The sequence below is a fragment of the Halyomorpha halys genome, unplaced genomic scaffold (assembly GCF_000696795.3).
Source record: "Halyomorpha halys isolate HHAL.00 unplaced genomic scaffold, Hhal_1.1 Scaffold2020.1, whole genome shotgun sequence".
Lineage (NCBI taxonomy): Eukaryota > Metazoa > Arthropoda > Insecta > Hemiptera > Pentatomidae > Halyomorpha > Halyomorpha halys.
In genome coordinates, this window is record NW_027109251.1 from 9,372 (window position 1) to 23,051 (window position 13,680).

Consider the following 13,680-nt stretch of genomic DNA (forward strand, 5'->3'; position numbering starts at 1 on the left):
ATATTTTAAAGATAAAAATAAAATAAATGATTATATGGAAGTGAAGACTTTATTGAACTAAGACTTTACTCCATAATAATGAGTAACCATTTAAAAAATAATCGTTTTGTGTTATTTACCATTTTTTTATCAACAAACTGTTACACTGAAGAACAATAAGGGATTCAATAAATATATCTTTTATAAATGTATATTTTCAAGCAATACTCGTTATCAATTTTAGAAGAAACAAAACTTTCATAATTTATGAATTTTACAATAACAGTATTTTATAATTTACTACAATATGAAACACTATATACAGTAATAATAATTTAAATGGTACTACTAACCATAGGTCAGTTTAGCCTAGTTAACAAATTAGGAGAAGGATGCATTTTAAACACGAGATAGATAGACCCCAATCAGAGGTATTTTTTTCCCAAATTAACCAATCCTTCCATTTTATTGTTAAATAGAAATTTTAATATGTGGAAACATTGGTTTTGGGCTAGTTTTTCATAAGACGAACTGAGTGGGATACGGCGCTGTATGATACCCTACTATCACGACCCAACTGTCATGTAATACAGATTTAAAGTCTTAGAGCCTTTCCTGTCAATCCATATACAACAAATTTAAGTTTTAAATTCAGAGAACTGAAAATAGGTATCTTATAGCTTCTTGGTTGTATGTACACATTTGATTCAAACAAAAATCATATTAAAGAGCATAAAATCCCAAGTCTTGATTTTACTTTGGACATTTTTTTGGACACATTTGCAAAAACAATTTCTTAATGACATTTGGGGAGCCCTCAATCATCATCCAAGAAACCCCAAGGTTCACAGACCAGTAGCTTCGGGAAACGACTGTACAAACATTTATATTGATCCAGTTTGTCTTTTAGGATAAATGTACTCACAGATATTGTGTCTTTTCCTCCACCGGGGGATGAGGTTGGATCCAGTCTCCGCCAACCTTCGCTGAACTCTTTCACGTATTTCCGAGTCGAATCGACGATCCGGAAGCCAGTTATGTTGATTGCGCCGAATTCAATAACCTCCGATTCCCATCTGTCATCCATTATCTGAAACAAGAATTTCAATTTAGATAAACAACGGAACCAATGGCATTTTTACCATCGATGGAAATTAATGGTTCTGTCAAAAGAGGAATTTCATTGTAAAAATATGGTAGTTTATAATACTTGACTAGTTATACCTAATTTCAAGCAATAAATTTACAATTAAACGTTTAATAACCTTCGAGAAGAATATTATACTTTGTTCTAAACCACAAAATAATTAGTAAAAAAATCAAAAGGTTAATAATGTTTTAAGCCGTAATGACTGGAGTTTGAGGGATATGTCCTTCGATATATAAAAGTATAGTTCTAACACAATATATTTAGTACTACACCTTTCTTGTTATATTATTTTTAAATTTACAGTTTCACTTTTAACAAATCACATTATTTATTATACGTTTTAGTGTATAGATGTTTTTAATTTTTAAAATACAATTATGCGTATTTAATTCTTAACCCATCAGTGGGAACGATAGAGCTAATAGACCCGTTAGGAATTAGTAACTGTTCAAAACACTTTTCGATTACATAACTATTTTCATTAAAATAGTTGAAATGATAATACTGTAATAACAAACATATTTCACAGTCTTATATTTTTAACTAAGTTGTATCAAGAAATTAAAATATAATGAAAAAAAAGAACATATAGAAGTTTCATGATCTTAAACAAAGCTTTTGAAAGCATCCCCAGCAAACTTATTTCGATGTATTGTTCAATCAGAACCAATTATAAAGGAAAATAGCTTATAATTTTATATCAAAACAAAATATTAAATAGATTTTTATTTATTGCGCACTATAATAATTAAGTAATATTCTTAATTTCTTTCAGGGTTATTCCATTTGTTTATTTTTTTCACTTTTCGTTTATCAAAATTATGAAAAGTAAAGGAATTGCAATGCCGAAATATTAGCCGTTCAGTAATTTGGTTGTTTATAATCGAAAAAATGGAAATAAAATAAAACAGAAGGAAACCCTTTGAGATTTCGATCGGCAAGGTTTGAAGTTTGAAAAGGTTAGAGGCCTGCAAACAAGTAATCGACAAATAAAGAGATCAGAGAACAACCAAATATAAAATAAAGAAATAATAATAAATAAATAAAATAGCCTGAGATAACTCGAGTTCATGCCAAAAATATTATTCATTTTACAAATCTATACTTGTAGTGACACGTGGATTCATAACTGCAGATACAAACCCTGGCGGTAGGTTTGCTCAGCAAACAAACCTGAAGGCTGAGCACAGCAAGAAATGAAAGAGGGACATGCTCTGAAACTGAAGATATTGTATTTACTAAGGCCAACACTCCTTGCTTAAATATGGTTCCTTCTACTCTCGAGGTGTTCTCTGTTTATTAGTTTGTTTTTCTTCTAAATGGAATAATTTTTCATTCATTAATGGAAAAATGATAATCTCAAAACATTTTCGTTATTATTGTTTGCATTAACCTTTAAAAAAATATTAATTCTTTTTTTTAGGATTTTTGCTAACAAAGTTTTTAACAAACTTTACACATCGAATGTAAAAATGTTCAATAATTCAAATTAAACAGAATACTTTAAAAAATAAATGAAAATTGTGGCACTTATGGGACTGGCCAACAGAAGTGAAACTTCTGAAAATGATATAATCCATTAAAATTTTAAGTAATGATATTTTTATTTGTTTTATTTTGATATTTAATTATATTAGACCATTCATTTGTGAAACTATACTTATCATGTGAAACTATGCATTATCATTCATATTATAAATAAATGCTGATATGACTGGCTTATGATATGTAAGCTTTGTTGTAAAAAAAAAAAAAATCAATATATTTATGTAAATGTATTTATGTTGATTAATATAGTAAAGGTTAGAACGATTACAACATTTTGAGTAGATGTGAATGAAAGCACATACAATAAGCTTTAAAATTAGCTATCAATATTAATTTATTAGCATTGTGATCCAAAACATATTGAGAATCGATATTAATTATTACACAGAAAATCATGAAAATCTCATCAGTATTGCCTTAATGTTGTAATTGATGCATGGTTCATATCAAGGTGTAAATACCTTTTGGTGCAGTTAGGTAATTTGAATTTTATTTATTACATTTGTAATTTTCAAATAAGGCTACAAAATTTAAAGGAGAAAAACAAACACAATACTAACCTATTTTAATTTTACTTATAGGAGTCTTATTCTTGTGGCATGTAATTTTTTACTTTATTCAAAATTGAATTCAGCCAATAAATATTTTGAATTAGTAAAAATGGCGTTCAGTGATAATGAAAACAAGTGTCTGTTGGTATTGATGCTCTAGTCTATCTAAGCTTATTCATCTACAACATGGATGACTCGTTCAACACCTTTGTACCCTGTAGTATGAACTGTCGAGAAAGCTCGTTATTGCGATAAAATGATGCTAACAAATGGTTACGTAATGTAACATTAAGAAATGGATGCTATTTTTAAATGTTAGATGTTATATGTTGGATGTTAAATGTAGGATAGTAGATTAATATTAAATGATTTTATTTGAATAAATTACGTTTGAATTCGGTTCAGAAATTTCGTCGATTTAAATTTAAATTATCAGTAAAAATACCGCAAAATGTTATATTAGCTCTGATCATATTGTCTCTGCCCAGGACATCTTATTACCACGGTCGAAGTCATTTCGTTTTTATGCTCAGCTGGTAAAGTAGACTTCAGCGAGTACAGGGCATATGAAGCCTTTCCTGAGGAGGTCTATTTCAATGCAAGGCAGGATCTAGCCCCGTTTAAGGGGAATAGGGGTGGAGCCATTTGGTCAAGCCAATCCCAGTGCAGCTTTACATCTGGGGCCTCTGGTTGACAGCGGTACCAAAATACGGCTCATCAAGTCGGGTCTTCCTCAGTTCGGCGTCTCAAGTGGTTCAACAACAAGAAATACACAAAAAGGTATACTCCTAAAATATATACTCCTAGATAATTTCATCCACTCTAATATTTAAGAAAATAGAATACAATTATTATTCAACTATGTCTGACCTAAAATAAACATAATTCACTTGAAAATATTAATACATACTAATACAATTAATTGCAATTGTATATACAACAAAATGTTTCTTTCTATTTAAAATTAATTGTTAAATGTTAATATCATACTAATACTCTTTAATTGAAGGCTAAAACCCCTTTTTTTATTCCTCCCAAAACAAGTAAAATCAAAACTTATACAGAAATTGAATAGTTAAACATGCTTAGTGAAACTAATTTGGTCAAAGTCATAGCAAACATTTGGCAGAGCAAATAAGACTTATACTAAACACCAAATCATCCAGGCGAAAACATTTAGGGCAATGGTGCTTCTTGATGCGTCAGTAACATCAAATTTCATTCTGATCTTCACAAGCCACCACTCACGACTCCATGGCTAATTAAGAAAACATCTTAATACTCTCGTAAAAGCCTTGGCCATAACAATCATGCTCGATAACGTACATAGAAGACTGAAAAGGAGCTGGATGAGGAATTGTCTCATCTAATAATTAAATGTTATATTACGCCTGAAACGGGTGCCGCTGGATACTGTTCGCCCTTATGACATCGCATTTTTATAAGTAGTTCATGAAATTCACTAGTTGTAATCTCAATTTACAGGTACGAATGAAGATTTGAAGTTACAACAAAATAAAATTTTCGCTGACAAGATTTTAGCTGTTGGGGAATGTATATAGTATAAGAAAACTGGTTCAGTTAGATGAGATGAAAGACTCTTAACAAACAACTCAGACTACCTTTATTTCGTAATTCCTGTAAAGACTGCTTTTCCAGACCTCTCAGCAATTAAAACCCACAAAGTCTTTCTTAAGAGGCCATTTCAGTTAAGTAATTTAACAGGGCTAATCTAGAGAGGACAATGTTTTAAATTGATGTGAATGATAGTAGCCACAACACTAATAAATCTCAAAGCTGACCTACCTTACAATGAAATATTTACTGTTTATTCTCATATCCATATTCTCTAGGAACAAGTCATAAATACAGGGCACAATTTACAAGATGGGTCTTACCTGACCCAACTCTTATTGTGGTAAATTAAATTTGAATTCTTGAAACGATAAAGTTATAAAGAAACGATTCTTTTGCAAAATAATAATTAATTATAAGATGAAAGGAATATGGTCCGGGTGCGGTCAAACAAACTCAAATAGTATAATGCTACTATTTGAGTTTTTTTGACCGCACCTGGACCATATTCCTTTCATCTTTACACACGGTCAATCAATAATCTTCCAGAGTATAATTAATTATAAGTTGTGTTTTTTTTTCGTCATAAGGTAGTGTTCTTAAAAGAATATCAAAACGGTTTAACTTCATTAGATTGATAAAAAGAAGTGAATCTTAAACGGGGGATGCATGAATGCATTTATGAATCATAAACGGTTAAACTGAACATGCCCAGAATGTTCAGCCTAGTTTCTTTTTTATCTCGAGAGTATTGGTAGAAAATTAGTAATGTTTTTTTGTAGCTATATCTGCTCGCAATGGTTTTATTTTCTCATTTATACATCATACGTATCAATTCCATGATGTATTCAGTAATATATATTTTTCTCTCTGATAACTCTAGGTTCATCCTTTTGTAAACTGATTCTAAAGGTGGGTCTGTCCATATCAGTTTTAGGTCTCAGTTCAAACTTCCCACTCTCATTTTTATTTTCTCAAGCATTATAATGCTCCAAACAAGATCGAATGTTACGTGACGGAGAAAATATAAGCTAAAAGAGGGAAGAGGAGAGGAAAAACACTGACCTTGAAACTCCTGCTTGGCGAACAGATAAAGGTCAGTTAAAAACGAGGTTACCTAAGCTGTCACTCAAGTTTATGAAGCATAGCATGTACCATAGCCGTTTTCTCCATATGACCATTTCTGACCCACCTTGTTGACTAAAGATAATTAAACAACTGGTTAACAGGTTTAAATTATTGGAAATATGAAGTAGATTAGGTTTTTATGGAAAACGTCATCTAAATCATATATTACAAACATTCTTCAGCAACTTTTATATCATTTTTTATTTTTAGATATATTGGTTAATTTTTTATATCTATATGTTATTTATTTATTTATTTTTAATGAATATTTATATATCTATCACTACCTGTATCAATTATATGACTTATATATTACGAGTTTATTTTCTATTTATTTAAGATGAATATTAGTTGTATTTTGTATTTTAGGTGTGTTTTATTTATGTTGAAGAGGAGAATAATAAGGGGAAAAAAAAGGGGAAAGTCACACTGAGTTAAAAGAGAAAATATGGAAAAAAAATAGAAAAGAAAGAAAGAGAAAAAAAGGGGTTAACCAAAACAAACATTAATAAAGAAGAAGTAATAAATAGAAAGAAGAAGAAAAAGATAAAAGAACCAAAGCGATTAAACAAGAAAAAGGAAGAAAACAAAAGTCACATACTATTATTATATATTGTTTACTTGTTATGCCTATATATTGTAAGAAAAAAAAATTCTTATTAGATTTGAATAAGTATGCTTTGTACCTAGCAGCCCAATGAAGACGTGCTTTGTTGTTTTTGAAAAATATTTTTCAATTGCGGTGGCAGTAATATAAAAAGGTTCATTTACAGGATTTTAGTAAAATAACTACTAAATTGTAATAATCAGTAAATAGTAATAGTAAAATAACATTATTAAAAAACATAGTCTTATTTACAAACATGAACGCAACTGATAACGTCAATAATTGATTTACATCGAACGTTACAATTTTTATGAGAAAATAATGAATGAAAAATAATCAAACCACGACTATTTTTTTTTATTTTACTTTTTATTTATTGATAGATATTACAATCTGCCAGACAGTTGTGGGCAATCGTGATGGATGATCACATTCATACTACAATAAGAATAAAAATAAATGAGAAAAAGAAAACACATAAAAATAAATAAATCCCTCTTAAAATATATACAAACAGAAGGATAAAAAAAATGAACATAATCAAACTATGTGTATGAAAGAATAAATAAATAAAATAAAATAATATAATCTCTAGTCTCATGTACACTCTTATATCCACTATTTAACTATTTAATCAACAAAAACAAGCAAACCATAATAACGGACTTGAACCAAAATAAAATACAAATGCAAAATGTTTACAAAGAAGTTACCCCCGAGGCGTGATCGAGCAGTGTTTAACGCTTCACTACAAATTACACATAACTAAGCCACTGATAGAGTGTACTATATCCAATTATGAAATGCCCCAAAACATATCCTTTATATTAGTATCTTTTCCAATTTATAATTACTATACGTAATAATGATTACCGAATTTTACATAATATAATATAACCAAACTAAAAAGCATTCATTATTAATTGGACAAGATTCTCCGCAGTATAACCTGTATTTCGAAAACTTAACAGTAATGCACCAAATAAAACAAGTAAAAAAACAAAACAAGATTACAGCGAATGGTGTACTAATATTGTTAAAAGTATATTTGTTTTTTTTTAATATTTTTCTATCTAAAATATATGCAAGAGGGTATTTTGATTTATTTATAAATCAAAATTCGATATTATCTTAATACATAAAAGATTTAAAAAAATTTTTATTTATGTATTATAAAAAGTATTTAATTGTTTACAAAATTTGCTTGCACACTTAACAATGTTTTGTAGATTATTCACTATTATTTTTAGTCGAGGTCAACTCTATTTATTTGGAGCTATCCATAGAGATCGATAAATTATTATTTATAATAATAATTTAGTTAGTACTTATCAGATGTTTTTGTTGCATTTTTTGTGTGTTAGAGAACGCATATTTGTTTATATTTTCACATTTTTTCTCAGAAATCGACTCTAAATTAAACAAACTAAAATAAACGTCAGAATATTATCATAAACGCTTAGTTAAAAAAAAAATCCATGTACAAATTAAGATACCGTAACCGAAATATACAAATAAAAATAAATAATAAATAATTAAACTAATTTCAGTACAATATTGAATCATAATGTGAATTTAGTACATACTGATCAAAAATCAAGAACAGTCATAATTAACAGAAGTAATACATCTAAGAGTTCCATTTATCTAAATAGAAAAATAAATAAAATGAGTTTATCATTGACACAGCTAATATTAAATTCTACCCGGTTGCACTTTACTGTTTATAAAGTATAAAGAAACTGAAAATCTCAAGGGAAACAAATAGGTTGGTATTCAATAAGAGTATGGAATTCATGGATTCTTATATACCTACACGATCATACAAAATCCTTTATAAAAGGATGGCAAGAGTGACACCCTGCTGTGGGAGAAGAGACTTCTTAAAGAACAAAAGGAAATATGAATAAAACAGAAAAGGAAAAATGTCAGAGGGGTTCTATTGATTTCTTATTTAAAGGCAACGGGCCAGTTCTGTGATGGACGCCCTTCCATCTCACCTATGTTCATCTATACTTCCATGTATCTATCTATGTATCTTTCTATTTTTCTACCTATCTATCAATTTCTCTTTCTGATAATCTGTCCATATGTATGTTATTATTCGGATCCCTTGAAACAATTGAAAATCAATGAGCGGATTCTAGGAAAATATTTTAGAGTTGAGAGCCATGAGAAACACGGAGTTATCCAATTTCTGTGAAAATCGAAAATACGAAATATTAGAACAATGGAAAAATAATTTTTCTATTTTTGATTTTTTTTTTGTTTATTTTATACATAAGCTGCTTACAAAAATGAAGATAAGTTTCATTAAAAAAAAAATCAAAATTAAGCAAATCGATACATGCATTTTCTTCAGTGATTGCCTATGTGTATATTTATATTTTCTTTACTGAAACATCGAACGATAATGTAACATTGTTTCATACTTTAAATGATTTAGAACATGAAAAAGAAGGAAGATAAGTGAAGCGGCTATTAGCCAATTTCTCAGGCAACTCACTGCCTACAAACAAATAAACTTATAAACAGCTTGATAATAATAGACCATTACCGACACATTGAAGTTGTTGCTGACACCCAAAATATTTTGTAATTTCTGTAGTATTCTCATTAGAAGCTTTTACATTATCATTATAGATGATCAAGACTGTCCACGATAAGATAAAGGAATCTAGTCTTCCTCGAGCATTCATTAGACACCACATAGTCTGACTTATCTTAATGGCCAATATCCAGACGAAAGTATCAAAATTTACTTGATTTTTTCATTGATAAAAGACTTTAAACCACATCTCACAAATAGAAGCTCAGTCAGGTATTTGATCTTTCCGTTGCACATTTCCTACTACTTTCAAAGTAACAAAAACTGTCCCTCATAAACAGCATAAAGGATTAGGAAGCATCCAGATATTTTTAGAATATTGTACAAACAAAAATATCAGTCTTCATCAGTACCAAGAACTAAAAAGTAAGAAAATGTACCAATTTATCACAAAGTATCAAGAGCTTCAACTTTTGCTTTTGATGAAGTGCTCGGAAAATATAGAAGGCTAACAGAGTTCAATCAGAGAAACGAGCCACTAATGAGCTAATCATTAAATTCACAATGACCTATAACAACTACATTAATAATCCCACGACTGTCGATGTAAGCTGGTGTGGACGAAGAAAAAGTCCACGCACTATGCGTCATGAAATGTCATTATCTTTCCGAAAATGAGATGATTCTTGGTCCATGGCTGATAGGGACAAATCCCAACTGTTTGTTGAACACCTCCCATCTGTTTTTGCATCACAGACAGAATTCACAAGTATTGAACACATTGGACGTACCCTTACAACTGACATTATCTCTCTTTCTTTCACCCCTCCTTCAATGAATAAATCAAAACGTTGCCTGAAAGAAAAGTCCCTGGACATGACTAGGTTACAGTGGAGGGGCTTCAGAAAATGCCTAAAAAAGATCCTGTATTTCTGACCGCAATTTTTAGTGCAATATATAGGACAAAATCCAGTAAAATTTCTATTACAATGGAAAAACCTCATAGATTACAATGATTTACAACCTACGTGAGGTCAAAAACACATCTTGGCCAATTCATCACCCACACTGGCTGTCTGTTTTAAAATTTTCGCCAACCAAAAATAAAAAGAAACTTTTTTTTCGGCCAAGACTCCCATTGGAGTCCTAAATTGGCTAATCATGGTTGGGGGTCAAAGTTCTTCATTTTGTGGGACCGCCACTCAATGAAAATATCAACGTCCCAGGCCGAATTCGAACCGGCACCGCCAATAGACTTCAAATTGGTTAGACTGTGTCTTAACCACTGGGCGACGGGCGGCCCTACAAAAAAAAATAGCAGAGCGAGATAATTCATATTCATGCTACTATAGAAAACTTTATATGCAATTGGCGTATTTCTGTGTGTTGTTTAAGAGCATATAATTAACTCTAATTATTGGTGATTGTTGATTGGCACCGAGGTCTTCAAACTCAAGACAGATCGACAGACCACGACTTAGGTCAGAGCTGTTTTCTATTAGGCTTATCTGAACAGGAGTACCCAAAGGTTCAGTACTCGCTCTTTTACTCTACAGCAAAATAAACTCAGGACACATCATGCAATTATAAAATTTTGAAAGCGACATATGCTGATGTGTGATTTGTGCACTGAATTTTTAGATTTACATCACAACAATTCTAACGATCTATCAGATATTGCTCTGTCCTGACTAACATTATAGATTACCTTGTATAAATTACTCAATAAGAATTCAGTAGGCGAAATTCTGCTTATAGTGAAAAAAAATTGATATTTTGCACGTTATTGTTCCTTATACTGTCAGGTAACAGGTTTGTAAAATAACTGCATTAATGTATGTAGTCAGTATTATACCAAAAACTTGTAGAGAATGAACTATTTGACCAAATATGACAATTCCTAACTTATTTGAGCTCCAAAAATGAAATAAAAAGAGTTGATCTAAATAGATGACATTCCCAGTTCATCCCTGCCTCAACTCATAAAATAACTTTCACTTCACATATAAGGGTTTTTCTTTTTGATTCTAAAACAAATAATTCGAACTGATTTATTCCTTAGTTGTGAAGTTGTTTTATTTAGTGTTGAACACATTAGTTGCAGTGCTGAATTTACAAAAGAAGACACTATTCATAATTACATTAATTAATTAATGCGATTGATTGGCAGTTAATTAGTATTGGAGTTAATTAGATCGTAAATATTTCGCGGTAGTGTGTGTTGCAGGGCCCTCTGGAGCCACCGTCATTATGTCAAGGGTTAACCTGCATAGGTCTTGTCTTCTCTCCCGTGACACATCTAGTTACGTCCTAGTTCTAACATTAATCTCAACCCGTTGATATACTGTTGATTTTAACTATGAATGAAATCATAATTAATACTTTATACACAATAAATAATAAAAAATAAATAATAATTTGGATTCACAAGATACTAGAATCATAAATATCTTTAATATTGGTTAATAAATTAATATTATAGGATATAAACAAAACTTACTAAATACATACAACAGATATTCATAAATAATAATGATTAATACAAGATAGAAACAGATAATTATCCATTCCTTCCGAAATCAAACTTTGTTCTTGGTTAGGGGCGTGCTCTATTAACTGTTTGTTGAGGGAATATTTGTTGTATCCTAACTCCAGAGATAGATGATTCTATCCTATTCCCATCGATTCAGTTTCGATAATTATTCAATATGATAAAAATCATAATCAATTTTAATGCCAAAATTAAATATAATTGACAACACTCATATATAAATGTTCATTGAATATCATTCAAAAGAATAATTTTAATAAAATGTATTATCTATAGCTTCTCATTTCGGTGAAGCTGGCTAAAACAATTGTCATCAAAATTTTGATTAAAAAAATATTGTAACAAAATAAAATAAAATAAATTATTATAAAGTATTATTAAAATATATGCATACATATACAGGGGTATGAAACCTCTGGAAACGAAGAGCCTGATGGTAAAATGACAGTTATTTCACACCAAATTTTGATTAGTTTGATAAAAGAACTTGATTTCTAGTTGTTCGGACTAGTTGTTATCATTTGTAAAATTCATATTCACATCCTAATATCATAAACAACTTGATAGTACGTGAAATTAGCTTCGGTGTGAGTGCTAGCAAACATCTATATGTCTAATACTTTATGTGATGTAGTCTTTCATAAGTCCGGACAACCAGTACTCAAATTTTGTGAATCTATTTTGTCGAATATGAAGAAAACTACTTCTCTAACGAACATAAACGTCAGAAACTACTTAATGAAAAATTAAACTAGCTTTGATTTGAATGCTTATAGACATCTGTACGGCGAATGCTTCCTGAGGTATTGATTTCCCAATAAAAATTCACTAACTACTGTTTTTACTGGACATTATTTATAATATGATAACTACGGGAACTATTAAACGTAAATAGCTCTATCATCATATTTTAATATTACTGGGTCCTAACCCTATTAATTAGGGCCGCCCATAGCTCAGTAGTTAAGACACAGTCTTACCAATTTGATGTCTATTGGCGGTGCCGGTTCGAATCCGGCTGGGGCGTTGACTTTTTTCATTGAGTGGCGGTCCCACAAAATGAAGAACTATGGCCGCCAACCATGGTTAGGCAGTAAAGGACTCCAATGGGAGTCTTGGCCGAAAAAGATAAAAAAACAAAACACAAAAAAACCCATTAACTATACTGAATTATTAACTTTAGGAAATTTACTCTACTTTAAATTATGTTCTATCTGGCTATCTAGCGCTGATGGTAGTTTTAGAGATATACAGCTAAGATTGAAAAAATAATTTGGTTTTTAACATTATGGAACAGCAGCCGTTTTTTTATTCCCCCTAACTATAATTGGTAGACACATCAATTTAGACTGGTAGTCTTACTTAGACTAGTAGTCTTAGTTTACATTGAATTAATCAAAAATTGGGGTGATTTTTTTTTTTGCAACAATATTAGTATTAAAATATCAATTATCAGTTCAAAACTTCAAATAGTGGGTGTGGTACTAACTTTCTTATATTTACTTTTTAAAATTATTTTTTCAATTAACTAGGATTAAAAGTTATACACCAATTAAGTTAGCTAATGAGTAATACGTTAGCTTCTTTTTTACTATCAACATAAGTGTTATTACGGAAACTTTTTCACACTTACTCGACTTTCCCTTACAAGTTTTTGTGAACACTATATCTGGGACGAAGATTGAGGAAGATATTTCACATCAGTAGTCCTATTAATACTCTTGTTTAATAAATAAGTGTTGATCTCAAACATGAAACGCAATACAAGCATAACTATAACACGAGAATATACAACACAAAATCCTAGGGCCAGAAAAAGACTTTTATCACGTTTTCACTTTTTTCATAACACTCTTTCATGACAGCATTAATTTCATTCCCCCAGTTTACGCCCAAGAGGTTTTTTTGCATCACGCGCCCTATCATAAAAAACAAGAAAAACTGTCACATCCCAGTCTATTTCTATTCCAAATTCCTGGAAATCAACCACCTTAGACACACTTATCTCCTTATGACAGAGATAAGATTCTAGATTCTAATAAG

General features: G+C 30.3%; 1 protein-coding gene across 1 annotated transcript in view; it reads right to left on the reverse strand.

Annotated features, from left to right (window-relative positions):
• Positions 1 to 13,680, reverse strand: part of LOC106690989 (glutamate receptor 1) — a gene marked incomplete at its 3' end in the record, with an annotated part of 112,417 nt that overhangs the window by 637 nt on the left and 98,100 nt on the right. The window contains exon 4 of the mRNA XM_014436624.2: positions 905 to 1,069. Within this exon, the coding sequence (XP_014292110.2) occupies positions 905 to 1,069 (165 nt within the window). The remainder of the gene's footprint in view (positions 1 to 904; positions 1,070 to 13,680) is intronic.